Below are 24,204 nucleotides of genomic sequence, written 5' to 3'. Positions count from 1 at the left end.
TCATTATGCAGAATGGCCCATTTGTATTGTAATATGTGGGATTATAGTCATTGATAGATTAATCTATGCATCACTTTAATGCTGCAGCTGGGCTCATTTTAATTACTTTTTATACTGCTGTGTGTACCTTAATCTATAATAATACATACCATTTTATTTGTTGATAATATTTTGTATTGATAATCTGAATCTACAAATAACTAAATTGATAAAACTGAATAAATGTAGCTAAGTAAAAAGTACAGTTTGCCTGAGATGTAGTGGAGTACACAAGTAAAGTAACTCAGAACTGTATATTTTTAGTGAAAAAAGATGTTCAGTTTAAACTCAAACACTGTTTATCTAGGAATGGCCACTGAATGCATTTTTGACTGAAGATGGGTTAATTCTGTGTAGTTGTTAGAGCTACATCTTACATAGAAGGTTGGTAATGTTGTATGGAAGTTTGAAAACAATGAATATGAATTTTCTTAATTTAACCCTTCAAAAACTTCGATGTAAATAAAATCAAATTGCCAGATAGAAAACCCAACAGTACTCCTAATGATATTCAACTGGTTATGCTAGTGAAGTTGTAAAAGAAAAAAGAAAAGATCCCAATCATATATATTATTTAAGATTTTGTGACTCAACTACTATTTCTCCTTCTGCATATTGTTATTTCTAATGTCTAATGCCTTTTACTTTTATTTATTTCATTTTTGTTGTTGTTGTTGTTTTCAATAATCAATTACAGTCATTTTGAATATGCCCATACAGTCCTGAGGCAGGGCTGGATCAGCCCACAAAGGAGCCCTGGGGCAAACATGAACTGTTGGCCACAGCCACAAAGATTAAAGCTGCAGTAGGTAACTTTTATAAAAATAACTTTTTGTCATATTTGCCTGAAACTTAAAATAGTTAAAAAATGGCCATCACAAGGTCCACAGCCAAAGGTCAGGTCTTCAAATTGATGGTTTTGGCTCATATGACTATTTAATCTATGACATGAACCTAGACAAGAACCTTGTTGTTTACACACTAACTGAATCGTTTATCATGACGAATATAACTTAAAAAAAAAAAAAAACCCACTAATGTCAGCAGTTCCCAAAATTGTTTTTATTTATATTAACCATTTATATGTATCCACAGCAGTATTCTTAATGATCCCCACTTTATATACGCGGCCCATTACAAAGGGGGGGGGGGGTTGAGACTGGACAAATCACGCAAAACTGAAATAATTAAATGTAGCAAAGTTTAGGGGGGAAGGGGTATTTAACAAGGGCTGGGGTTACAGCCTATATGAACATGCAGTCATGCACATTTCAGTTTATACTGAAGCCTTTGACAATTGCATCCACAGGTTCGAAGATCTAAACAAAACAAGTACAAAATAAAGGAGAAAAATAATAAGAATACGCTACAGCAACAGAAGTCAAAATGATGTTTATAAAGCGACAAAAGACAGAAAAAGCATGTGCCCTTTGTATTAAAAAAAAGTAGCAGGTCAGCACCCGTCTCACATTTTACCTCTCTACATCAGTTGCTACAATTCAAAACCAAGTTACAGAACAGCCTGCCACAAACAAACCAGAAAATACCTCAAAAAACAACAAAAAGATAAAAGGATTTACACACATTACAACAATCTTCACACAAACTCCCCAAATGTACCCTAATAATCCACCGTAGCTGTAGCCCGGGATTACTGGGTTGGGTCAAGGTTAGCAGTGAGGTTTTGAGCTTGAAACCAGACCACAAGGTGCGTTGGTGCATGGAGGCCTGGCAGGCACTCCACTGAAGTCTGCAGCTTATGAGCTGCTAACAGGAGCTCAGATCACAGAAGTGGATCAGCTTCTGTGTGTGAGACTATATGCACTAAATGAATATAACTACATGTACAGACTGTTAAGAGTTTATCAGTGGGTAAGTATATTAATGTGAGTATATCAGTGATGTGTGTCTACTTAGTACACATCTACATGTGCATCTGAAGGTCTTTCACAAGTGAGTGTAGTCGAGTCCTCAAAGACCACCTCCAGATCTTCTAGCATTGCGGCGTTACGTTGACACCGGATTCAGAGGCCTGTGTAATGAATGAGCACTGATGTGTCTTGAGCAGCTTCCACTCCATGGATCACCAGCTCCGTTTTGGATTTCCTTTAGTCCTAGTCCACCTCCTCCATGTTGCTGTAGGATGGCGCCGCGCACTCCCCAGAGTGGGTGAAAAGGTCTGAGGGAACCTCTGGGGTCAATGTAGGTGGCCCTTCAGGATCCAGGTCTGTCCCAAATAGTGACTGGCTAGAGGCCTGTAAAATAAACCAGTGTTAACAATAAATCATGCTGGTTTAGTATTCTGGGAGTTTTAAAATGTTTGGAGAAAATTCTGAGGGTGTCTCATGACTTAGCTTATAAATAATTTACTTAAAGACTATAAACAGATGATGAGATTTTATTTCCAAAAGGAGTACAATGCTTTATAGATCAGAAAGCAGCATTTAGATGGAGGTATCAAGATACATTATTGCAGAGAAATTAAAATAGGTTATATTTTCTTTTAAATACAGTACTTGCATAATATTAACAACTACTATATTACAGACATTTCATTACAAAATACAAGTCAGGATTATTCTTTCCAAAGGACCCTACCCCTATTTGTTCTGTGCTCCAATAACTAGCTAGTGTTTTTCTACAGAGCAATTAGCTAGCTAACTAGTTAGCTAATAACATGAATTGTTAACTTACTACTTACATCTGCCAATTTACATAAATTCGTTGACTAGCTAGTTAGGCAGTGTTTGCTAGAATTAGTTTAAGATGTTACTATATGTCGCTTTAATCTTTGAACCATCTTCAAAATGTGGTTGTCTTTTCTTTTCAACATAGACGAGCCTAGCACATAGCATTTCTAAATACAGGAAAGGAGAACGTTGACAGAGGCTTGCTTAGCTGTTAATGGAGCAGAGTAGAAAGGGGTGGGGCTTAGGAATGAACTGTAGAGTACCAACAAACATACACATATTACATCCTTCAGTCAGGTTCATTTAAAATCAATTCAACTTCACAAAAATCCAACAGCATTTATAGGTTTAAAAACAGTGCAATTTGTGCTGAAAACTCCTTCAAGTTGAACTGTCTAAAGGAGTTTAACATCCATTGATCCCACTACTGCTGTTTACGTTGGGTACTGGTAAACTTTGCCCAACTCCATAGTAATGTATGCACAAGCTATACCTTCTAGGGAATTAAAACTGGACAGACTTCCGTCTTGCATATATCTGGGTCAAGTATGCACACTGACGGTGCTCTGAGCTATGCTGAGCATTTAAGGCAAACATGGGCCACTGTACACTGCCTCCATACCAGAGGAGCTCTGGGATTCCCCATGTACACACGCACAATCACTGCAGCAGCAGAAGAAATGATCTGTGGACAGCTTGGAAAAGAGTTTAAAAAGTTAAAAACCTTTCATATTTTAACTACTGAACATGACGCACTAAAAAAATCATCCAGAATTTTTAAGCTGTTGTATGTGATAAAGATTTAGAGATTTTTTTAAGTTAATGAATACAATCTGAAAACGTATTTAATAAAGAGAATATCAAAATACTCTGCATGTGACAGGTGGAACTGAACTGAAGTTAAATGTTCATCTCAACAAAACTGTCCATAATCAGTACTCCGCTCAGCTTTCCACTGAAAACAGTGTTAACACATTGAAAAACATTACATTCAGAGGTGGACGGTAGTTCCTTATTAACTGCAAACTCATAGTTTACCTTGGCTGTAACAAGACCGCATGTCATCTTATTCAGTAGAATTTTACAAAAGACACAGAGCAACATGTTTATATTTCATCCTGAGAATTAAAACCATTGCCTGTCTATGGCTTAAAAATATTAGGTACAAAGCAACTAAAACATAAAAAACAAAAAATCAATTAGGAAAACTAAAACAATGACAGCAAACTACAGTACATATTGCTGAAGGAGGCCATTTAAAAAAAAAATTATGGTGGATGGACACAAACAGAAATTAATTAAGGCCCATTAATCAATTTGACATTAAAAAAGGCCATTGGTCACACAAAAAAAATAGAGCGTACTCTTTAATTCATGATCTAACTTTAAAAATGAGTCACTGTTGAAGTGTCTCTTCTCACTCATGCTCCATCCATCTGTTTGCATTCATACTGCAGGAATTTGCAATCTTATTCTCTTAAGTGTAGTGCAATAAAAACAAAGTAGGCCTTCAACAGCAGCTCTAGTTTCTCTTCCTCTTTCTTTTTGTACTAGAACCATTTTGTCAGAAATATAAGATCAGAGGCGTTCAATACATTACTGTACAACTATATAATTTCTTTGTGAGGAAAAAAATACCCTCAACAAAAAGGTCAGCTTACTAGCTTTATCGAGAACTTTTGACAACATATATCCGTCTTCCTGCCATTTTTTCCCCAAACTGAAGAACTTCCACGCTCAACTATAAGCTCCAGGATGAAATATTAGTGAAGGTGATTAAAGGCAGAATGAGTAGGATTTTCCTAATAAAAACAACAATGCATAGAGTCATACAAAAAGAATCCCCATCACTCCCTTACTACTACTACTACTACTACAAGTACATGGTGATGTGTCTATCTGCAGAGACCCTGCCCTCTGCCTGTACTTTTTATTCAGGCAGCAGGTGTGTGACCCGGGAGGGCGGGATATACAGTAGTAGTGACCAGGGTGCCAGATCGTAAGCACACATCCAAGAGGAGACACTGAGCTGCGGCAAAGTTAAATGTTGTTTTTACAAACCACAACTGACAAATCCTACTCATTCTGCGTTTAAGGCTGTCAGAGCTCATCGTCTGAACTATTTTCAAAAATGTGACACAAACGAACACACATACATGGGAAGAAAGAGTGAATACAATGCATAGAGGCAATGTAGTGTATAGTGAACACCCAAAATACCGGCACTGTATGCTGATAGTAACACTCTACTGGAGCTTTTAAGGTTTTCTTATGGTGACAGGGACATTTCATTAAAGTATTTTAAAGGGATGAGCCATGTAAAGTTGTACATACACTTTGAGTGTTGGGCAGGATGGAGAACCATTTTACTAGCTGAAGACCAATGGGTGTCAAGAGGAGTGATTAAGTCTAAAAGTTCCTCTTCCCAAGTTTCCTGTCTAACCGACCTATTTTTATATTTCTGAAGCAAGCCGGCAACTAGCCACTGCTCAGGTCCAGTTTGTAAAGGAGAGGATAGACCAAATTGACGAGCAGAGCAAACACGGCTGCCAGGGTGCCAAGAACAAAGTAACGCACGCAGTCATCGTCGGGATAGTCCGACATCCTCCGCCTGCCGTGCCGTCGCACCGACCCATCGGTTCTGTTTTCATCTTCCTCATCTCTGTTCCTCGACGTTTGTCCCCTCCGCAGCGCAGATTGGAACAGTCCAGGAGGGCCTTCGTCTAGGCCCTCCTCTTCTTCCTCCAGTTCCCGCCATATCAGAGAGGCCTGCGATTGGCGGAAACCGGTGTCAGCTTCTGGGAAAAGGCGTTGTCTAACAAAAACTATGATTACAACTGGAAACATTTAGTGGATCTACAGTTTCAGATCAACCATGGTAATTAAAGAGATTTGCAAAGAGCTAACGACTCTCTGTTGGTAGTTTAGGGACAAACTGGGGCCGTTTATGAGGCTCGTTTTTCAGAAATCAGAGGAAATTTACACGATTTAAAAGTAAACACAGTTGATTAAATAAAAAGCACATCTTAACGGTTTTCCTCAAGCCCTTTCCTGCCAAACCCCATGGTAAGAAGTGTAGGTTTTACCCGTTCTGTTTACAACATTTACTAACATGGTACATATCAGAAGAAAAAGTTAAGGCAAATGGTTTAGGTTGACTTCCTACTCAAAAACAGTCACTGCCAAACTGATATAAAAGTGAATAAGCTTTTAAAAGAATGGAAAAGAGTTTTTTGTCTCTGTGTATGTATGGTTTAACATGAGAACCATTCATCCCATAAGATCACACACAGTCTTATTATCAGCATCACAAGGTTACACCTGACAACCTATGTGATAAAAACTGACAGCATAAATGTAACACAACATTTGTTTAGAGAGGAAAATCTCATCTGGATACAGAAATTAGCAGTGAAAGAAATCATTCCCTGCTGAACTTCTCCAGAGCATTCCCAACTCTCTCTCAGCCTCATCAGTTGAACAGAAATCATTATATCCCATCAAGTTAACGCAGTGCACTCCACCAAAGCTACATAAAGATGAAATGTCACAAGATGCTAATGCTGCGTGACAGCTGAGCTTAACAGACCATCTCAGTGATGGATCTTCCCATTATGAACCCACTGGGCTGAGGTTATTAAGCATCTCACATCAGGAGCTCTTGTCAGGACTAATTGAAAAGAGGTATTTGTACTCAGAGACACACAGGCTTCTCTCATAGGACTTGCTATACTGCTATTTCCTGATGAGTAGCTGACACATTACAACAACAATGCCTCATGAAATACCTGGAATCATTTTCCATCATAGCAGACACAATCTGAATCTATATCATGTAGAATAAACACGTGATGTATCGGCAAACTTTCTCTTATTTTGTGTCAATTTCCACTGGTGAGCAACACATTTGTTATACACCCTCCATTTAACCCTGGACTACACTGCACCAGTAGCATTTTAAAGAGTTAGTGGTGCTTTTGTTCACCTGTTAAATTGGATTCGGATCACAGAAGTGTTGTGTGTAGAACAAAGGTATGTACAGTGCGAAATACTGATAACTGAACTGAATATCAGAGGTCTTAAAACAAAGATTAAAAAAAATAAAATAAAATAAAAAGACGGTGTTGACACAGATCCTCTGTCTTATTGTTGTGGCGCCCTCACCTGGCTGGCGGTAGCTCCTGCAGTTGTGGGCGACTCGGCTCCCATGGGCCTGAGAAAGCGTGGTGGTCTCTCCACGGGGGAGTTTCGTCGTCGGTAGAACAGGACGTAGGCGTAGCGCGTCACCACCTGACTCTCCTCCACCATTGTCACAGTGCTGTCATCAAACAGACGCCAGCCTGAGGGCAAGGGAGGACAGAGGTAGAGGAGGAAGAAAAGAAGAAAAGAACAGGGAGGGAGGATGTAATACTACCAATAGTTATATAAAGATGGGAATAAACCTCACTGAGTCCACACTTACCAACATCACTGCGCTGGCTGTTCTTGTCACTTGGCAGGCGAGCGTAGGCCGTGTAGTGGCCTCCTATCATTCCTCCATAGTGGTTGATGACTGCATACAAGTCGTAGATAGGGGGTTGTTGCATGTCATCCTTCTGCCCGATACAGAACTTGCTCAGGTCCAGATTCCTAGAAGACAAGATGATATTACAGGCTTTCATATTGAAATTATGTGAACACAGCAGTCAAAGTCACTGCATGAGGGTTTAATTATCAAAAACAAATATAAATATATTGCATATTTTTACATTCAAGTGCAAAAAGTGAGCAAAAATAATGAATGGTGGGTTGCGGATGGATATCAGGTGAAATTTAAACTTTTTACTGTCCATTTACCTGACGGGAAAATCAACCATGTCGTTGATCTTATCCCTCCAGATGAAACTCCTGAAGGAGAAGCGTTTGAGCTGGATGATCAAAACGTTGGGCAGACGCCACAACAGAAGTTGCTTGGAGGCCTCTCGGTGCTGCTGGCACTTTGGACAGTACCTTAAAAACACACAGAGTACATATAGACCATTGTTCTATATTCACTATCGCCAGGTGAAAAAAAGAGGACCAAAAACACAACACTTCAGTTAGTTGCTTTCAGGTTGTATATAACCAAATGGCAACTTAAAGAGAGGTATGCTGGTGTACAAGCATCTGATGCAACAAAAAAACTTGCAACCAGGAGACTATCGTTGGTTTAATATGCATTTCTTTATATGCTTGGGCAGGCTGAGACCCACAGTCTGAATATACCCCTCCAAAAAAGTGGTGGGTATATAACCTTGGACAGAGGAAAACTAAACAAACAGGATAGAGACACTGCTGCATTATTTTAGATGAGCCAATCACAAAATTAAGACCCTTACCATGCCTCCTCTGGTGCCAGCACTTCTGGCTTTGTGAAGAGGTTGAGGCACTGCTCCAGGGTGAAGTGTCCTGCTCTGGCTGTCTCACTCAGGGAGCCGGGGTCCTCATCGTACTCCAGCTCCTTGGAGCTCACCAGGACGTACTCCTTCAAACGCTCGTTATTTTTCCACACCAGCTCCAGGGTCGCATCCTCTGGGAGGTCCGCCAGTGCGTCCTCTGCACAGGGAATGGAGGGGGGTGGGAAAAAAACAATGCTGGTGTGTTGGACTTTTCTTTCTTTAAGTACAATATTAAGTATAACAGTACACACAGCAAAAAAGCATATAGAGATGAGAACAAAAGATTACTAGTGATCCAAATAAATATCAGTACTTGAGACAATTCTGGTCATACCTCTCTCATCCAGCCTCTGCTCCTTGCTGTTAGAGTCCAGCAGAGCTATGTAGAACTGACTGGCATGACCTGATGCTGACTCGCTCGGATGCTGATACCCTGTTACTGCAGCTGCAAAAAAGTGGCAAGAGTGAGGACTGAACGGCTGCAGAGAAAAAACAACCACAGTAATACTGGCGCACCAGTCTGTTAATAGCTACATCAGTACCTTCTGGACGCACTGCCTTTTCACAGGACGTCTCTTTTTCAGAGTGAGGGTCCAGAGAACAGCAGGAAGCGGAGGAGACTGGCTCAGAGAATCCTGAATCTGTAGTCCGGGTGGTGGAGAGAGAGGTCTGGGAGGAGGAAAGGGAATCGGATTCTCCAGAGTGAGGGGCTGAGGCCTGGGCACACTCTGTCTGCGATTCAGGCAGCAGAGAGTGGCTCTCCAGCTCCGGATCACCTTCTACAGTGCTGCTCCCACCCATGGCCTCATCCCTGGGCCCGAGACCCTCGGGAGAATCTGCTGGCATTGGGGGGAGGTCAGCCCGGCACTGGGATGTTTCGGGGGATGTCCTGCCTGACTGGAAAGGAGGCTGGAACACGTTGACGGAAAACCTGCACATTGGGGGTGACATTGAGAAAACACCATTAACAACTTTTATAAGTTATGTTGTGATTTTTCTTTAAAATGGAGGTGAAAGGACAAAACATACAAGTAAACTTAACAGACAACATCGGGGTCAGCAAAAGGTCCATATTGTGGCAATAATTCATTTTTGTATATATTGTCGATAATGTAATTGCTGTGACAGGCCTATGTGTGGGCCATGAGACTGTACCTGGAGTAACCCTCTAGTAGCTGGGTAAGGCGGGCATAGGAGAGTCGAGACTCCGGCACGCTGACCAGGAAGGGCAGACCCACGTTCTCTGTGTTGGGTCGGCACAGACCCTTGTGATTGGGCCAGTGTGTCCTCTGACACACTCTGGGAAGGGAAAAGTTCATGGATTTAATTTAACAAGAAAATGACAGATTCCTCAGCGTACATTTGAAAACATTCTTGACCAGCAAATCTCTTTCCAGTAATCAAAAATGTGTAATCTTGTGCAAGGCTGAGACACAATTTTGTATTGTCTAGTAGCACTCACTGATTGCAGTAGCCCACACGATAGCAACGAGTGCACCGCTTCAGCTTGTCTTCCTCAGACCCTGGGGGCTTCAGGCAGGCAGCACACTTTGAGATGGGGATGTTAGGGACCTGCAGTCTCTGTAGGACAAAACAGAGGGCAAACTCTCAGTATCAGTAAACCCTGACATATTTAACATGCTGTAGAAATGTAAACTCAGGACTTTTCTTTTCACAGGTTTTTTTATTTACCTGCTTCACTCTGAGCAATACCACTCTCTCTTTGGCCATGTCTTTGGAAAGCACCTCAAAGCAGAACAACATGTCAGAGGAGGACACCGTGTCCAAGGAATGGGACGGCAGGAACATGCGCTGGAAGCGGTTCTTCCCAACCTGAGAGCAAAAAAAAGAAAAAAAAGAAGGTGTCCTTGAGCAACAGATCTCTAATGACTACCACTGCTGGGCACTACTCTAAAATTCATCATTGGTTTATAATTAATACCATACGCTCAGTAAGAATTCCTGAATATTTGAATATCTAACCTCTGCCAGTCTGAGGTTCTCCGGTTTGATCCTGACACTCCTGGAGATGGATTCGAGGACTTCAGCAGTACTGGAGTTCTCCTTGCTCACACTCACCAAAAACTGAGGACAAACATATACATAAAAAGTACATTAGAGTGTGGGTCACATTGAAGGCCATCTTTACACTGTGTCAAAACAAAGCCACATTTCTGCATTACATTGTTGACGGACACTGGGTAGTATGACTGTTTAAGTGGAGACTGGAAACCGGTTACTTTATCTTACCTTGATGGGTTTTTTATGAGGTTCCTTAGCAAAGAAGAAAACTGAGAGCACCTTTTGTTTCTGGGGCAAGGGCACAGGCAGGTAAAGGAAAGGGTCAAAGGTGATAGACACCTGAAGATCACAGAAGTAAGGAGAAGTAGGTTAGTCATCACTGTAACAATAGAAAGTATTTACTTTAAAAGAAAGTAAAACATTTTGTGTAAAGTTATTGTTAAAGTTACCTTGGAGCATGTAGGGCACACAAGCTTGGATTTAAACTGGCCCTGGAAGAGGTCCACTATAAAAGAGTCATTTCTCATCTTGTGCCTCTGCCACGCCTCCTCCGCCACCACCTGCACAAAGAGACAAATATCTCATCAGCTCAAGGCTTGAGTAGACTGTAGGAGGAATGGTAGCTGTTATTTCAATAAGAAATATCCCAAGAACATTCTATTCTTTCTTACCCTGTGTAAGTGTAAATTATTAGACCAAAAACAAATCACTAATTCACAGCAGCAGCAACTGCAACGCATTTCCTGCCAGAGAAAATCAGTCTACCTCTAGATACATCATAGGGGAGAAAATTGCCCACCTCATCCAGCCTTCCATCAGAGTCGACCGTCTCCGTGTAAGGTTTATTCTGGATGCGGTTCAAGTCCTCATGCAGCCCATCCAGCAAGAAAGCCATGAACTCCTGGGCATCGTGCTGGGCGTAACCTGTAAACTGACTGGCTTTACTGGCCACAATTGCCTGCAAGATCACGAACGGGGGGGCAATAAACAAAGGAAGGAAATTTTATTTTTGTAGTCAAAGACAGATTGAAAACTTCCAAAGTAAAGCCATTTTTAGAAGCTACAGCATGAAATATTGTATTTGTTACATATTTCAGGTGGAAAATCTCTGGGTACTGCTTGCATACCTTGAGTTTTGATGGTTGGAAGGCGTGATGTGTTCCTTTCCAAAGGGCCCTGAGCAGCACAGCAAAGCCGATGGCTAGTCTGCCCCCTGTTCCCAGTGGATTATTGCAGTTGATTTCTGCCTCAAATGCTCGATCTGCAGGGGCACAGGAAATGCAGGCAAGGAACCAGACATCAACCACAGAAGTCAGTATTGAAGTTATAGTTTAAATCAGCCATACAACATTTATTGTTTATCAACCTTTGGCTAAATAAATCAAGTTCAAAGAACTAAGTGACCTGGATTCTGTAGCAATTATTTAAATGCTGTTTGTGTTTTAAATGCTTTAACTGTAGAAACCTCAGTAAATCTGGCTTTTGAGACAAAACCAGTGGAAGTCATTGAGTCCTCAAAACACACCCCGTTAGATTTCTGAGTAGCTTATTGTCTTTTTCTTAAGTATATGGTCGGATAATAAGTTATGCATCTGGCAAACATTAAGAGCTTTTATATCATATCATCATATCAACGGCTTTAAACTTTACCATGGAAGTAATCCCTGAGTTCTCTGGTGTTGGACAGGGATTGGATGACACTGTTCATGAAGCAGGTGTTGCCGAGGTTGACCAATCCTGTAAAACCAGGCAGGCACACCTTCTTCTCCTCCTCTTCTTCATGGCGCTCATTGCTGGCAGGAGGTGCGTGTGTCATGGGCTGCACCATGCAGGTAGGTTTAGGCTGAGACAGAAAAGATTCACACAGCGGTTCTACGAATTAGACCAGTTACATTTTAATTTCATTCAATTTCTTCCCTTTAAATTAGCTTGGTGAAACAACTATCCAAACATCAAGTTTATATTGCCAATATCGCTCCTTTTTTATCCTTTCTATTCTAAGAATGTTAAATAAAAGTTCCCAAACTAATCAATAAACAACTTTCCTTTGCCTTGCAGATTTATCTTTCTACTAACCGTGGTAACAGTGGGCTCTGGCTTGGTGATAGCAACATGCTCAGAGACGGTGCGAGGAGCCACAGTATCCAGACCGCCATCATCCCCTCTGGATGAAGCCTTAGGGGCCTTGGGTTTCTCCTCCCCGACCCTTGGAGGCTCCTCCTTGGCTGGCAGGCTGTGCTGGCTGCTGCCTGGCTGGCTCTTCTCCATGCAGGCAGGGCTGGAGGGCACAGCGACTTTGGCGCCACCCACTGCACCTTGAACAGAGGAGAATGGAGCTTGTGGTTAGCATATGAAGGTCAACAAGAGACTGGACAGTACTGGACATGAATAGTTACAAACTGAGGTTGTTTAAAGCCTTTTTATTAGGACATACTTTTGACTTTTGCTGTGTTGACATGACATTAACACTTTATTAACAGGTCTGTAATTTTCAGATTATTTCCTGGGAGATTTTCAGATCAGAAGTACAGTATATCATTTTGTAATTAAACAGGGAAACGAATATGAATTCCCTTGAAAGAAACTGAGGTAAATATAAGTTAATATTAATTTATTATTGGAAACTTTATTCATACATTTTGAATCACCTGTTTGCATGTTGAACTAAGTGTACCAATCGAAAACAGTCTCTATTTTCCTTTTGATGCAACTAACAGTTTTTACAGGAAACGTCCTAGCAAAAGAAACAACATTTTAAACCATTTCATAGGCTCTCAAGGGCACCAAGCCAAGAGGGGGTGACACAGTCTGCAGACCACATAAGGCTAGACGGGCAGACTGAAACCCATATCTACTTACTGGCTAAATTACAGAGTTCAGATTCCTGTCATTGACAGTTACCGTAAAGCACACATACATTCGCCTCAGACACATACAGTAAAAACACACATACAGATAAATGCCAGGAGTCCACATTGATATCAAAGCTGCTCTTCAAATCATCGAGTATACATAGTGTAGGCCTGAGTATGCTGTTTAAAGATATAGTTTAAAAAGGTGTATATAATGCATGTTGATTTTAAGATCACATTTTCAATGCTCAATGTTTGTGACTGAGTGAGAATGTGTCAGACTGTATCATTCCACCACTAACCCAAGATCAAAAACCTGTATCTACACTGTGTTCATAAGTAGAAGCCTAGTAGCACACCTTGTGTGGCAGGGGCCTCCAGACCCCCCCAGCGCTGGCTATGCCTCTTCTTCAGGGTGATGTCCAGTCGAGACGGGGTAAAGGAGTAGCTGCACTGCTCAGGCTGGATCAGGTTCCTGAGGTGCGGGAAAGATTAATGTTGACAGGTGAGATTAAAAGACATGTGATGTGATTTTGAAATGCAACTAGTGCTTAATGAACAGCCAGATGGCTTTTCCTGAGTACTTCAGTTATATCTTTACACAGGATAAATGTCTCAAAATAAAATGTACACATTCTACACTGCTCACATTTCAGCCGTGTTTTGAAAGAAACAAAAGGAAACCATTGGAACATGTTTGATACCAAGATGAGTCCGGTTATTGGCCATTAAAGTGATAGGCACCACCTTGTCCATTTTATGCATTTGACCTGGTACCCATACTTAGGCACGGTTTCATTTATTCATGCACAAAATAAGTGCTCCAAAGTTTGTTTCCTGGGATAGATCAATTCAGCGTTCTCATACAGATCATAAAAATGTCATTTCTGCCCTCTCTAGTAAAGATGTCACGTTTTTAAATTTAAAAAACATTTTGAAAAACATGACTAACAACAGTGACTTGAATGGTTACCTGAGTTTGACTTGCCACTTGAAGACTGTGTTCGGTCCACAGTCTGAATGGAGCCGCAGAAAGTTAGTGTCACTGTAAAAGGATAACACACATCACTTGTTGTTGTTCAAAGCATGCTGAAATGGCATAACCAGTCTATATTTATAGCATATTCACATTCACTACCTTGTCTGGAAGATGAGGGTGAAATCCTGTTCCCTGAAGATGACCCTGGCCGTGTCCCTGCAGATCCCCTTCATGTAAACATTAACCACCATCAGGTCCGTCCCCTTCTCATACGAATCATTCTTCACAAATTGCAAGTTAACCATTGGCTCTGGGGCTGCAGGAAGTAATTACAGGTATTAACAAACTCAGTGCTGACAAGAGCAACAAACCTAACCGTGTATATGCAGTACTTGGCATAACAAAAAAACAATTGCACAAACACATGTATAATAATCCAATCTCAAGGTCCTATGCATTCCCAAAAGCACGTCAACTAACCTTCCTGTTCCTTTAATTCCAGAGGAGGCTCCTCCTTCGACTGGTCCCGCTTTTCCTCTCCGTCACAGCTGCCCCGCCTCTGAGCTAGACTGGGTGACTGGCCTTGTTTGGCAGCCACACCTGCAGCTGGTACCGAACCTGCCTCTCTTGACCCAAGCTGCTGGTGGATCAGAGAATCCTGCTCCGATTCCTGCTCAACAGGCCTTTTCTCTGGCTCAGAGTTTGTTCTATCTCCCAGCGTATCTTGCGAAGCGGAGTCCACATCGGGTTTGAGGCAGTCACTGGTGCTGATGGGAGCTGCTGGTTGGCTAGCACTGCCACATGCTGTTGCTCCTGACCTGTCTGAAGACTGGGTTCGCTTCTCTACCACCTGAATCAAAACAAAGACACAAGAAATTGTACCCAAAAATCCTCCAGAAGATTTCTGTCTCCCTCTGACCAAGTGAAGATCTTGGAAGAATGGATTCTTCACAATTTATAACTCCCTTTCTCCCTCTGATTGCTGCAGTTATCAAGGAGAAACATCTTTATTCCAATTCAGACAAGTTCATTCTTCTGCACAGTTTTTTGACACTAGATGCTGTCAAGACACTTCAAGCTGTTGTGTGAACAAGCTGTAAGACTGGTGACAGAGGTTTACAACCAGCAGGAGCTGAGTTCATTTGCAGAGGCGGTAATAAGGTAGAGTATAATAAGTTTACCGTTTGTAATAATTTCCAATAAAATCACAAGTCTCTCTCTGGGCTCTAGGGATTTTTAAGAGTAAAATTCAAGCACTTTTAAAATGTAGTGAGTGATTGTGTAGATGAAAGACCTGATTAGGTTGAAACATAACGGTTAAAATTAAACATTGTCCAAACTTTCAAGACTTTGTACGAACGATTTACTTTAATGTGTGACTTATAAATTATAACATGGCTAATATTCAGGTAGAAATATTCAGTGTTCATGTACATTATTGAAATAAATCATTAAGAGCTTAATCACATTATTAATGCAATTAATTAATAAATACATACATTTTAACATTCTAAATGCAAACAAGCCAGTTGGAGTGTTTATATAAGCAACCAAGATGTCAGAACTCTTCTCACCTGAGTTTTGTTGGTATGGCTGGCAGCAGCGACACAAACTCCTGGTTTCTGTTCCTGGCCACTGCCTAGTCTCTCTGCTTTGTTGTCTGCATCTCTGCGTTGCGTCTGCGGGCTCCGACCAGCGGGCGGGTGTGTGCGTGGAGCTTTACCATTTGCTACTGCAGACTTGACAGAGTGCGAGTCCCTGTCGGCCGGTGACGTGGTGGCCTCCTTGCTGGTCTTGGGCGGCTGTACGATGGTGCGCTTGGCACTGGGTTCCTGAGGCTGCTGCTCGCCTCTCGTGACCGTAACAGGCTTGCTGGTGGTGGTTGAGGCATCTCCAGCTCCACCTTTCACCCCTACAGAGTCCGCAGCGGCTTTGTCGCACGCTGGTTTGTTTTTCAGGCAGCGCTTGACACCCCGCTCGGCCTTGCCACCACTGCGTCTAGACTCGCTGTGTGCAGGCGAGGAGGGAGGCTGGAGTTGTGGCTGCGAGGCGGACAGTTTGGGTTTCTCTGATGAATCCAAGGCAACAGGCTTTATCGCCAACTCCTTGTCGTTTTTGGTCTCTATGGGTACAGCCTCCTTCTCCTTCTTGTTTGACTGAGCAGAGTATAAGGAAGCAAAACCATTTATCATTAAACAAACAAACAAAAAAAGAGCTTAAGACCCTGTTTACAGTGTGAACACTCATATCTAAAATGACACATTTTCATGAGATCATTCAATATTGTGCAAAAATAATTTATAGTGCAGATAAAAACAAGACACAAATGGGTTCATGTAGGGACCAGAGCATGTGAATGGAGTGCACGTGGGAGGATTTTGGATAGAGAACAGATCTGATTTTTTACTAAGTGGGAGCATCTCTTATCTCCCGCTGCAGGTTCGCTGGTATGCACTGGTACCACTATACGTGCCAGGATCAGTCATTTCCACACTTCCCATTGTCAATTCATGCTCAAGCGTGAGGATGGCTCTTCACACCAGAGGCACATGTCTTTGCACCGGTCAACAACTAATTCTGCTCCTCTGCTCTTTTCTAATAATGCGTAGAATTGATCTGAGAATTATGTGTTCATGGATAAGCAGGGTGTCGCTTCTTCTTCAACAGTGAAGTTAAAAAGGACCATCTTGTGATGATCTACAGGGGCTTCTCTCCTGCTGCCTGCTCAGTGTGTCCCCAGTGTGAGAATTAAAGCTTCATTATACAACTTAAACAGGGTTTGGGCTAAAACTAAAGGTCCAGTGTGTAGGATTTAGTGGCATCTCCCGGTATAGTTGCAAATTGCACCTCACTTGTTTCACCCTCTCTTTCCAAGCACATAGGAAAAACTACTGTGTCCCTATCTAGAGCCAGTGTTTGGTTTGTCAGTTCTGGGCTACCATAGACACAATGATTCTAATTTTCAGGTGATATACAATAATGAAAACAATAACCTATGAATATTATATTCCATTTCTGACAATATGATCCTCCTAAATGTTACACACTGGACCTTTAAAATACAATGCAGCTTTTTTTGGGGGGCAAACAGTGAGTGATTTTAGTGGAGCAAGGTAAATATGAGTTGAGCGGAGGAGTGGAGGGAACGCACGGCTTTATGACTGAGTCCTATCTCGCGTGACTCACCTTAAGCGAAGGCCAGATGTGAAAGGGAATCTTCTTCTGCATGATGACATGAAGGAAACCTCCCTTCTCCTTGTACTGGACTCTGCTACATGAGGCTTCAATCTCCTCCTGCAATTGGCAGCTCCACTGCCGTCCATCTGAAAAATGAAAGCGTGCATGTAGATGTTATCAGAGCAGAACTAGACTCATACGCTCAACAAATAGTTCAAGTCAGACAAAGATTTTAACACATGCAGTATGTTGAAGTTATAACACATGTGGTTAACATCCAAACTCCCGAGACAAGTGCAACATGGCCTGAATCCAAATTCACAACTGTTGTGGGTTTTTTTTATTATTCAACGTAGTACTTCTCATTTACACTCCACTGTAATAGTTGCTGTTTATGTTGCATGCTTTATTGTGACTTACCAGGGAAGCACACAAGGCAGTGTGTATCAGTGAAGGTTGTGTTGATGTCCTCTATCCTCTGCACCCCCTCCCCACAGCGCAGTCTGACAGTCACTTCATTGACATTCTGCTTCCAGTCCACAAACACATCTGGAAAACACAGTCACACAGATGTGAAACCACAAGGGGAAAATGCAATTCCCCTTTCCACCATGGTTATAAGAGAAAAAAATGTAAATTCGTAATGTAAAATTTGGCAAATATGGAAGCAGAGAACGGGGAAAAAAACAAAACGCACAAAAAAGAAAAAGGCAGAGTACAACAGCAGAGGCAATTAGGCTTTTAAGTAAGACCAGTGGTGACACAAGTAATTTCCCCACGGGGATTATTAAAGTATTTCTGATTCTGAACATACTGTATCTCTACTACTCTGGGAGAATATAAACGCACAGTGAAATGCACCTGCTCACACATTCACATAAGGCATACCAGTAGACCCATGTGCCCAAGTGGGTCAGTCCAGAGCACAGACTGAAGCAGAAAGTACAGTGAACTCAGCAATCACAGACAGGACATCTAAAATTATCTGCCTTACACAAACAGTATACCAAGTAAACAACTGCATAAAAGCACGTTAAAAAAACATGCTACCGAGCCATACACATGCTTTTCAAGGTGGAATGAAGAGCGGAAACTGTGACAAAAATATCCCAACAAGAAAAACAAAACAAACATGTACCATTTCTCATTGTGACCTCAAAGTCGCCGCAGTGATTGAAAATGAAATATCATCCCAGAAATACGAAAACTTTATTACCTGCTGGCAAAGGACTCATGGATGGATCATGCACACACTCGTATTTGGATTTAGACTGCGACAACAACCAGAGAGCCGTAACTTTCTCCCCCTTCTGTCCACCGTAATCGCTCTAAAAGGTCACAAGCAACACCCAATCCCTTCCAGCTGGTGACAGTTGTATTTCCAGTGGGGCCACTCCACAGTGTGCTCTCATGGCTGAGGAAAACCTCCCACCGACATTCCTGATATTAACACATTAGCACAAATTAAATGCTTGGATCTTCATGGCCACTTTGTGCCAGAAAGTCTAGTATTGGCCAAGAAAAGGCAAGAAAAACTGCAACTGTAACACAACGGACATGAGTAGTTTTTATGACCATTATTATTACTGCAATATCGAAGACCTAATGCATTAAAGTATGTTTACATTAAAATCAGTAAACCAATCCAATTTAAAAAAAAAAAAAAAAAAGATATGTCAACAATTTAACAGCTCTACATAAAGAAATGATACCATGTGTCTCAGACTGACGTCAATTGTGTCTTGCGCTGTTTAATACAGTTTCCTATAGTGTTTTGTATAATATCTGTAAGGACAGTCAGTCTGTAACTGTAAACCAAGTAAACAGTGAGGTTATCAATTATGACCAAGATAGAAGAAGCTTAACATTTAGCAGTTAAGACAATCTACTTTTCAGAGCTCTCTGGAAGACAAACTATGGCATTTCTGTACTGCAATTTCTTGTTACTTCATGACAAATATAACACTAATACCAATATAACTGCAATAAAATAATATCATTTACTTATTAGTCTAGCTCCAATTCCTGCCAGTTTTACATTAAGCCTGACGATTGCTGGCGTTGACCAGTGTGGCACGGTTTAAAAGTTCACCATTATGCCTACTAACCGGGCTCGTATAGTGTTTGTAGGTATTGAAGAAGATGGTGTAGAGACAGTAAGACTTTCAGCCCTATAGTGGGAAAATATATCAACATCAAAACAGAACGAGCATGATAAACATACTGTAGATACACCCAGACAGAGTCAAGTGCCAGCAAAGTACCATGTATCTACTTACAATATGCAACACTGACCAATAAAACACAGCCGCGTCTTCCCATGTATCGGTTATCACTGCATAAGCACGAAGCAGCCTCGTCTATGGTTATGTTAAAAATGCCTTCTGGTGATATTTAGCAACGCAACACAGTGGGCAAACACCAAATCCAGCATGATGGAGTATGTGCCATAGGATGCATTGATCCAATATCAAGTATCCATTCTGGAGCTCTCCCTGGTTAATTATGAAGTGCCGTATATGTGCCGGCATCGACACTAGATCTATTATTAAAGTTGTACTACAACTTCTGATTTAATTATACTACCGCTAATTTAACCAGGCACTTGGAAAACAAGACAAATAACACACATACACAAAAGGGTTAGATACACAAACTACTTTCCATGTGTAAAGCTGCATATGGTGCAGGTAGCTATGAGAGATACAACCATTACTTTACACTAAATCAATTCCTCTTTTTTTAACCACATCATTTAGCTCTGTTTCTAACCAGTGGGCCATTTTCACGCAATGTTTAGCCAGGACAAATTAGGCTTTGTGGAACGTGTATATCTAGGTATTTAAGTTATGGATAATGTAACAACATTGAGCTGAATGAACGATGCATTGATCTGAGCATTCACAGACTAAAGTCACTTTAACAGCACAGAATTGGCAGCTATTTCACAAACCAGTTATGTGGCAAAGAACTGAAAGTTGAACTGCTTTGCATTGTTTGGATACCTTTACTGTTGTATTAGACAATGTGAATCATCAAACTCATGGGTATTGTGATATCAGCATTTCTACCTCCACGGATGAACCAGTGTCATACTCATCACGCAGGGCAACTCAATTACAGTTTTAAGTGTTTTAGTCCTGTATAATGCTAATAGAATACTGCAATGACTCCTAGAAAGGATGAGGAAGTACGGTTGTTTTCCATTTCAACACCCACAGGGATTAGCAAGCAGATTTATTTCCTATTAAAGGACACAACACATTTTGGGAGTAGATACAAGGACAGATACCTTAGCAAAGGGAAACCACAAATCTAATTTACAAGTTTTGTGCAAGGATTATGCAAAATATTTAATAACCATAAGAAATATTTCAGTGGTCAAGCAAGACAACCTACAGTTTCCTTTTTAAACTCTTCAACTAAAGAACTGTTTTTTCCCTGTATAATTTCTAGCTGTATAAAACATTTCCAGTATCTTTATAAACACAAAGTAGGGTTTGTCTCTAGAAGTAAATGTTGGAACAGAGAAACAGTGACATGTTCTTATTGTCAAATATTTGCAGGGGGCGATTAAAACAAGAGAAAAAAAAAAATTCCTCCTCTAAATGGCAGCTCTCCTCCTCCTACAATAAAATGAACATTCAGGCGCGAGCACTTCAACAAAAGGCATGAAACAATACAAAGGACGATCCACATCCACACGTGTGTATGTAAGATGAAGATGAGACACGCTCAGCCCACATTAAATGAGAAGTATATATGTACAAAGTGGTCAGCTCATACAAAAAAGCGTTCAGACAGCAACATTAGCGTTTCCCATATAGAGGCTCTACAAGGGCGGTCCGCACAGGTACAGGAAATCTGAATGCAATGAAATAACAAGGGGCTGCATGCTGTCTATTTATTACAGAATGGTGATCACATATGACTGGGAATTTAAAGGGTTTTGGTTGGTACTCACTAGAGCACTAGCGAGTAACAAGGGAAACAAGTGTGTCTCAGTGTGTTATGTAAAAGATATTACATACATTACAATATGCTGAAACTGCTACAGCAACATGTAAAACAATTCATGTCATAAATGTGTTAATGAATGACAACAGAATTTATGGTCGGCACTGTGCAGCCAAACACCCATAACTGATCTCCACTTCACTTAGTCTGCCAGACAATAAGGCCTGGCATTTATACCCAGGGCAAGTTTCTGTGATCAACAGTTTGTCCACATAATCAGATTTTAATATAGGGAAGAAACTAACAATTGATTTTAATTACTGGTTATGTTTTTGATCAAGCTGATCAATCAGTTGGTCTATAAAATGTCAGAAAAGCCTAAAGATGTCTTTAAAAAGAATGGCTTGTTTTGTTCTGTATGATCAACACACTTAAAAGCAAAAAGAAGACACTCTGTTTACAATCACAGAGGACACACTATTTACATATATGTTTGCTACCTTGCATTATTTGTCTTCCTCCCATTTCTTGCAATGCCAAATATCCATCAGTGGAAAAGCTCAGCAGGATGTGCATGTTACAAACAAAACGGTGACCCACTCAGAAAAACATTGCTCCATAGCGCTTCTAGTGGTCATCCTGTGGAGATTTTGACCACTTTGTATCTGCACGCACAAAAGGACTGTTTCACACTAATCCTCTAACAGCTGGTGGCGGTGACATACAAAGAATAGCAATGCACCAACGAAGGCAAGGAAGAAGAAGCCGATGGCGACAACAACTAGCTAGCTAGTAAACATGGATGACAACAATGTATGATTTTAAATATTCAAAAAAATCAGCTCAGCAAATCATTTATGAGACAGAAAATGCATTCCTTATGTTTGTTGGACCTCAATGATACACAGCAGGTTTGGGTGAGAAACAGTGAAAGTAAATATCATTTTGTTTATAAGTAAACTCAAGGTATTCAAGGTGACAGGGCACCTTGAATATGATGGTTTTACACATTTCAGCTCATTTCTAAGTTTCCAGTGTGACAAAATACCTCCAGCCTCTCAGATAACACAGGTGTGTCCACAAACAGTCAAACAGGTCTATTCACTGCAATGCTGAAGTCATATTTGCATAATGTACATTTACTTTATAATATATTACCATATTGAAACAGCAGTGTGGCTATCATGTGTTATAAATAACAGTTTCACCCAACAAATTGCATATTCAGTCAACACCAAATGTTTTATTGGTCCTACTCACCTTTCTTGACCTCTGCAATAACCCCGTCTACTGCAGCGGCTGCCCTCTTGGCCTCTCTGCTCTCCTGGTTGGCTCTGTCCTTCTGCTTCTTCTTACTGGTACTGGAGGACAAGTCTGAGCTGTTGTCCCTACCGCCGCCTCCTCTCTGCTGAGCCCCACCACGACGGCCCACCGTCTCACTACCGGCCACACCGCTACCGCCGCTGCTGGCCATCTTCAGGCACTTGGCGCTAACAGGCCGCCCGTCGCCGGAATCACTACCGCTGCTGGGGTCTGGATCTGAGGTGTGCCTCTTCCTGCCTGGCCCGGCTATCTTGGCGATGATACTGGTCTGAACTCTCCCAGAACAGAATCAGGAAGGCTGATAAGGGGATGGGGACCTGAGGTGCAGGGCAAAGAGAACATGAATAACCAAGAGGAGAAACTAATAGTAATCTCCTTAGTTGTTTGGCATCAATATGTGCAATATATCTGAAAGACGTGACGGCATAAAGTTAAACAACTCAGGTAATCTGGACTCTGGCTCTGCTTCTCTCTCTCTCTCTCACACACACACACACACACTCACAGGGGAAGGAGGTGAGAGAGCGGTAAACTGCTTCAAACTAATTAGGAGGAGGTCTCAAACATCGACAACAAAGCTGAGCAGCACATGGACATTATGTGTGACAAAGGGAAGCATATGGCTGCACATTAGGTTAGCAGACACCGAGATTTAGCCTTGCCTCGTTTCCTTAGCATAGCAACAGCAACTTGCTAGCTTGGACAGTCAAATGACAAACAAAGGACAGCAGCTACATCAGCCATTTTATTCGGCGTTCAGTTCAGCACATTCACTGAAAACACGGGTGGTGTTCGTGGACTTAAACAGCGAGCTTAAAGCTGTAGCTCTCCATCCCCGGAGTTAGCCAGCCGCCTGCAGAGGTTCGTTTAGTTCAATGCACACGTGTTTTCGGCTGTCATGTGCCTGTCGATATGAGATACACACAGTTGCTGCCTGTAGCGTTTAACTGACGCTGTATTGTTTATGGTCAACTAAATGTATTGGTATTAGCAAATGATCTTTAGACAGTAACATTAAGACGTTATTTTGGAGTACCTGGTCCACATTGGGAAGTATAACGTTAGAACAATGCATTTCTTGGGAGGCACATTGGGTTTAACAAGCCACATAATGCATCTAAATAAGCAGCGTTGGCTCTGTTCAGTGTAAGTACCCCTCCACGTTACTACTGCATAACGTCAGAACATTTTATATCAGGATGCTAACTGCTCCAGTCTGTCTACCAGGAGAGCGCAGGACAGGTCGTATAATCAAACGCTCCTTATATTCTTCGAGAAGCTAATGTCATTAGCCACATCAAGCTAACGCTAGCTGAAACGAAAGCGTTGATATGGCTACCTATTTTACACAACATGACATCTCCTGACACCTGGCGCCCGCCTGTGATTAAAAAGCCAAATTAATGTTGACATTGAAACGGGAGACTTACGGGGCTGCAATTTGGCGAAAATTGGATTCCGTTGCTAGCACACAATGGCCGGGGCGACTCCTTCTGCTTCTCCCGGCTGCTAAGCTCCTTCACGGCCGCGCCTGCCCACACTCGAAACCCCGTAGTCCACGGTGTTTCTGGAATATTCTTTCATTTATCCGGGACCCATTTCTGGTAACTTTAAACTAGTTAGTTCGGAAATAAAAACAAAGACAACAATTGAAAAGGTGCTCGGTCTGGTGTCAGTTTGGTGTCATTCGGCCTCTGCGGCTGAGTCCCAGTACTTTGTTTGGTTCCACATAAACACTGCTGGCCGGC

General features: G+C 41.6%; 1 protein-coding gene across 5 annotated transcripts; it reads right to left on the bottom strand.

The window, feature by feature from the left end:
• Positions 1–1,086: 1,086 nt before the first annotated feature.
• usp19 (ubiquitin specific peptidase 19) lies at positions 1,087–24,204 on the bottom strand. Of its 5 annotated transcripts, none has more exons than XM_035657325.1 (26): positions 23,887–24,204; positions 22,394–22,773; positions 17,597–17,725; positions 17,186–17,322; positions 15,574–16,155; positions 14,480–14,849; positions 14,159–14,315; positions 13,994–14,065; positions 13,380–13,495; positions 12,245–12,477; positions 11,819–12,011; positions 11,296–11,429; positions 10,968–11,126; positions 10,618–10,728; positions 10,397–10,507; positions 10,130–10,231; positions 9,839–9,979; positions 9,609–9,727; positions 9,302–9,445; positions 8,689–9,077; positions 8,481–8,591; positions 8,087–8,303; positions 7,566–7,718; positions 7,192–7,358; positions 6,894–7,069; positions 1,087–2,294 (listed from the first exon to the last, which is right to left on the bottom strand). In XM_035657325.1, the coding sequence occupies exons 2-26, from the start codon at positions 22,605–22,607 to the stop codon at positions 2,154–2,156; spliced, it is 4,578 nt and encodes a 1,525-aa protein (XP_035513218.1). In that variant the 5' UTR covers positions 22,608–22,773; positions 23,887–24,204; the 3' UTR covers positions 1,087–2,153. The 5 variants fall into 5 exon arrangements, with proteins under 5 accessions (XP_035513218.1, XP_035513217.1, XP_035513215.1 ...); XM_035657324.1 differs by having other exon boundaries at positions 12,245–12,483; positions 23,887–24,203; XM_035657322.1 differs by lacking the exon at positions 1,087–2,294 and adding an exon at positions 2,422–5,498 and having other exon boundaries at positions 12,245–12,483.

Source organism: Morone saxatilis, unplaced genomic scaffold (assembly GCF_004916995.1).
Source record: "Morone saxatilis isolate NCDOM2014 unplaced genomic scaffold, NCSU_SB_2.0 Contig15, whole genome shotgun sequence".
NCBI lineage: Eukaryota > Metazoa > Chordata > Actinopteri > Moronidae > Morone > Morone saxatilis.
The sequence above is the reverse complement of the archived record's forward strand: the minus strand, read 5'-3'. Positions and strand labels throughout refer to the sequence as shown.

Excerpts from the sequence above, each read along its gene's own strand:
- usp19 (XM_035657322.1), bottom strand. The coding sequence starts at position 22,607 with ATGGCCAGCAGCGGCGGTAGCGGTGTGGCCGGTAGTGAGACGGTGGGC. Across the intron at positions 12,012-12,244 it reads CAGAGCCCACTGTTACCACG|CCTAAACCTACCTGCATGGT; the intron begins GTTAGTAGAAAG and ends TTTCTGTCTCAG. Across the intron at positions 7,070-7,191 it reads CAGCCAGCGCAGTGATGTTG|GCTGGCGTCTGTTTGATGAC; the intron begins GTAAGTGTGGAC and ends CCTTGCCCTCAG.